Source organism: Micropterus dolomieu, linkage group LG19 (assembly GCF_021292245.1).
Source record: "Micropterus dolomieu isolate WLL.071019.BEF.003 ecotype Adirondacks linkage group LG19, ASM2129224v1, whole genome shotgun sequence".
Taxonomy (NCBI): domain Eukaryota; kingdom Metazoa; phylum Chordata; class Actinopteri; order Centrarchiformes; family Centrarchidae; genus Micropterus; species Micropterus dolomieu.
In genome coordinates, this window is record NC_060168.1 from 16,470,017 (window position 1) to 16,473,692 (window position 3,676).

Here is a 3,676-nt window from a genome sequence, read left to right on the forward strand (position 1 = left end):
TTTGTGGCAAAGATCAGGGCTGTAGACGCAGACTCTGGATACAACGCGCTGCTTTCTTATCACCTGTCTGAGCCCAAAGGAAACAACCTCTTCCGGATCGGAACCAGCACCGGGGAGATCAGGACTAAGAGGAGAATGAGTGACAATGACCTGAAAACTCACCCCTTGGTGGTGCTGGTTTCTGATAACGGAGAGCCCTCCCTGTCAGCTACTGTGTCTATTGATGTGGTGGTGGTTGAAAGCACAGCTGACATCCAGACTCAGTTCAGACATGTGCCCATAAAGGAGGAGAGCTTCTCTGATTTGAACCTGTATCTGCTGATCGCCATTGTGTCGGTGTCAGTGATCTTTCTGCTGAGCCTCATCAGTTTAATAGCTGTGAAATGCCACAGGACAGACGGCAGTTTCAGCAGGTACAGCGCCCCAATGATCACCACCCACCCTGACGGGAGCTGGTCTTACTCTAAAGCTACTCAGCAGTATGACGTGTGTTTCAGCTCCGACACACTGAAGAGTGACGTAGTGGTTTTCCCCGCACCGTTTCCGCCTGTTGATGCGGAGCTGATCAGTATAAACGGAGGAGACACTTTCACCAGAACTCAGACTTTACCTAACAAGGACAAGGTAAGAGCAGCACGTCCATAATGGCCCACCATATAGTGGGTCTCACTAAACATTGGCCTTGTTTGCTATTCTTATAATTAGTCGTTCGCTAGTTTCCCCCTCGTCCTTTATTTCTATGTATGGTTTTATACATATAAAACATGCTGTTTTGGAATCTGGTTTTGTACATTTGCTTCCGCTGAATCATCTGAAAAGGGTAACATTGTGCTGCGGTCATCGTCTTCAAAGTGGATGCCAGTCCTCTGCGTTTTAAAGCAGTAGTCGCTGTCCATGGTGCTGTAGTCGAGGTCTGACTCCATGTGAAGAATGGGTTCTGTTGTTGTTTATTCATACAAATAAAAGTTAAGCTCATACTTCTTGACGTAAGTTGACAATAATATTACGTTTTTGTTGTCCTGTCATTGATTTTTCTTTTTTCACATAGTTGCCAACTTTCATGCGCATAATTCCTCAAAGCGCAGTATGCATCATACATCTGATGGCAGATTAGTTTGCATTGTTGGTGTGCTGTAGTTTTAGTCCATTTTTTTTTTGCCATAAAAAAAGATGCGTTAACCCTCATTTTAAAATACATAAAATGTTGTATATTAGCAGATAATAGACTAATCAATTCAGTAGGCTATTTTTCTAAAAAAAGCAGCCTGATGTTTCCCTGCTTTCTGTGCGTTTTAAAATTGGTCATATTTGTGCTGAGCATTAAAGGCGTATGGATTGTGTAATGTTATACTGTTTTCATTTGGTGTGAAGTGTAATTAGTCCACAGGGCCATACGGGGGCACTGTAGACCATAACACAGAGATGGATTTTATTTAAGTCGAGGCCCCTCCCAATTTAACAGTGTGATGATGTCTTGTTGGGCTTTCACACAAAGAGACGCAGACGCACAGAGAGAAGGCTGGGGCATCTTCTGCATTGTGGTCATATTTGAAGAAAAGGGAACACAGTTTCCATTACACTCGACGTCCATGAGACTTGTTTCTATGTTGGTTTCACGACGGGTTGGATTATGTCTTCAATTAACAGGAGTCCCATGGTGGCATACGTGTTATTTGTGCTGCTGAACTGTTACTGGAAAGCCGTGTCCGGGCAGCTCTCCTACTCCATATCAGAAGAGGTGAATCCAGGGACATCTGTAGGAAATATAGCGAAGGATCTAAACCTCAGTGTCGATGATCTGGAGTCTCGGATGTTCCAGATTGTTATCGGATCAAAGAGGAAATTGTTCGAGGTAAATCTAAAGTCTGGTGTTCTCGTTGTCAATGATAGAATAGACCGAGAGGAGCTATGTGCGAAGGCAACGAAATGCACAGTGAGCGTAGAGGCTGTGATAAATGCTCCACTGAAGCTTTATCGTTTAGACATAAATATTCTAGATGTAAATGACAATCATCCGTCTTTCAGTGCTAATTCGCAAAGTATCGAAATAGCCGAAAGCACACTACCTGGGACAAAATTTCTTGTGCTGTCTGCCTATGATGCCGATGTAGGAAAGAATGGCATCATTACGTACAAGCTGAATCAAAATGAACATTTTTCATTATCATTGAACAAAGGAGAGAGTGTGTCTGCCGAGCTAGTCCTCCAGAAACCTTTAGATCGAGAAAAACAGCCTATAATTAAACTCACGTTGACTGCTGTAGACGGAGGGACACCTCCAAAATCCGGAACATCACAGATAATAATTCATGTCTTAGATGTTAATGATAACGTCCCAGTATTTACTAAACCACTATATAAAACAAGTATTACTGAAAATGTACCACTTGGTGCACCCGTAATAACTGTAACAGCAACAGATGCTGATGAAGGACCAAACGGGGAGATTTCATATTCACTGAGCAGCAAAGATCAAGACCATGTTTTGGAAACATTTCAAATTGATGAGCTCACGGGTTTATTGACAGTAAAGGGGGAGATTGATTTTGAAGAGCACCCGGCTTTTGAAATCCGCGTGCAAGCTAGTGACAAAGGTTATCCTCCAATGGCAGCACAGTGTAAATTACTAATAGAGGTGGTGGATTTAAATGATAATATTCCTGAAATATCTGTAACATCACTAATTAACAGAGTAAAAGAGGATGCAAAAATAGGTACAGCTGTGGCCCTCGTGTCAGTCCTGGACAGAGATGGGGGTAAAAATGGAGTAGTTAATTGTGATATTAAAAATGATAGCCCCTTTAAATTGGAGACAAATTATAAGAACTATTACTCTTTGGTAGTGGATGGACAGCTAGACAGAGAGAGTGCTTCACATTATAATGTCACCGTCATAGCTACAGATGATGGAAGCCCAGCTCTCACGAGCACAAGCGATCTAACTGTTTATATTTCCGACGTCAACGACAACTGGCCTACTTTTTCAGACACTTTGGTCAATGTTTATTTAAAAGAGAACAGTCCAGTTGGAGCAGTTATTAAAACAGTGACTGCAGCTGATGCAGACATTGACCAAAATGCCCAGGTGAGCTATTCAATTGTAGAAACTAACAGTAACTCGTTGCCCTTATCTACAATGATTAACATCAACTCAGAGACTGGAGATATAGTCAGCTTGCAGTCTTTTAACTACGAGGAGTTAAAAACGTTTCAGTTTAAAGTTCAGGCCACAGACTCTGGTGTTCCTCCGCTCAGTAGCAACGTGACTGTGAACGTTTGTATCCTGGATGAGAATGACAACAGTCCCGCGATCCTCGCGCCCTATTCTGAGCACGGCTCCGTTAACAGTGAGAGCATCCCCTATTCTGCTGAAGCGGGATACTTTGTGGCAAAGATCAGGGCTGTAGACGCAGACTCTGGATACAACGCGCTGCTTTCTTATCACCTGTCTGAGCCCAAAGGAAACAACCTCTTCCGGATCGGAACCAGCACCGGGGAGATCAGGACTAAGAGGAGAATGAGTGACAATGACCTGAAAACTCACCCCTTGGTGGTGCTGGTTTCTGATAACGGAGAGCCCTCCCTGTCAGCTACTGTGTCTATTGATGTGGTGGTGGTTGAAAGCACAGCTGACATCCAGACTCAGTTCAGACATGTGCCCATAAAGGAGGAGAGC

At 43.4% G+C, this 3,676-nt stretch overlaps 2 protein-coding genes across 2 annotated transcripts in view; both read left to right on the top strand.

Moving 5' to 3' along the window:
- LOC123958202 (protocadherin alpha-3-like) overlaps nucleotides 1-645 on the top strand; it is a 5,251-nt gene extending 4,606 nt beyond the window's left edge. The window contains exon 3 of the mRNA XM_046031458.1: nucleotides 1-645. Coding sequence (XP_045887414.1) covers nucleotides 1-645 — 645 coding nt within the window.
- Nucleotides 646-1,552: 907 nt separating this feature from the next.
- The window catches only part of LOC123958203 (protocadherin alpha-6-like), a 5,217-nt gene continuing 3,093 nt past the window's right edge, over nucleotides 1,553-3,676 (top strand). Inside the window, exon 1 of the mRNA XM_046031459.1 lies at nucleotides 1,553-3,676. Within this exon, the coding sequence (XP_045887415.1) occupies nucleotides 1,631-3,676 (2,046 nt within the window). The 5' untranslated portion in view covers nucleotides 1,553-1,630.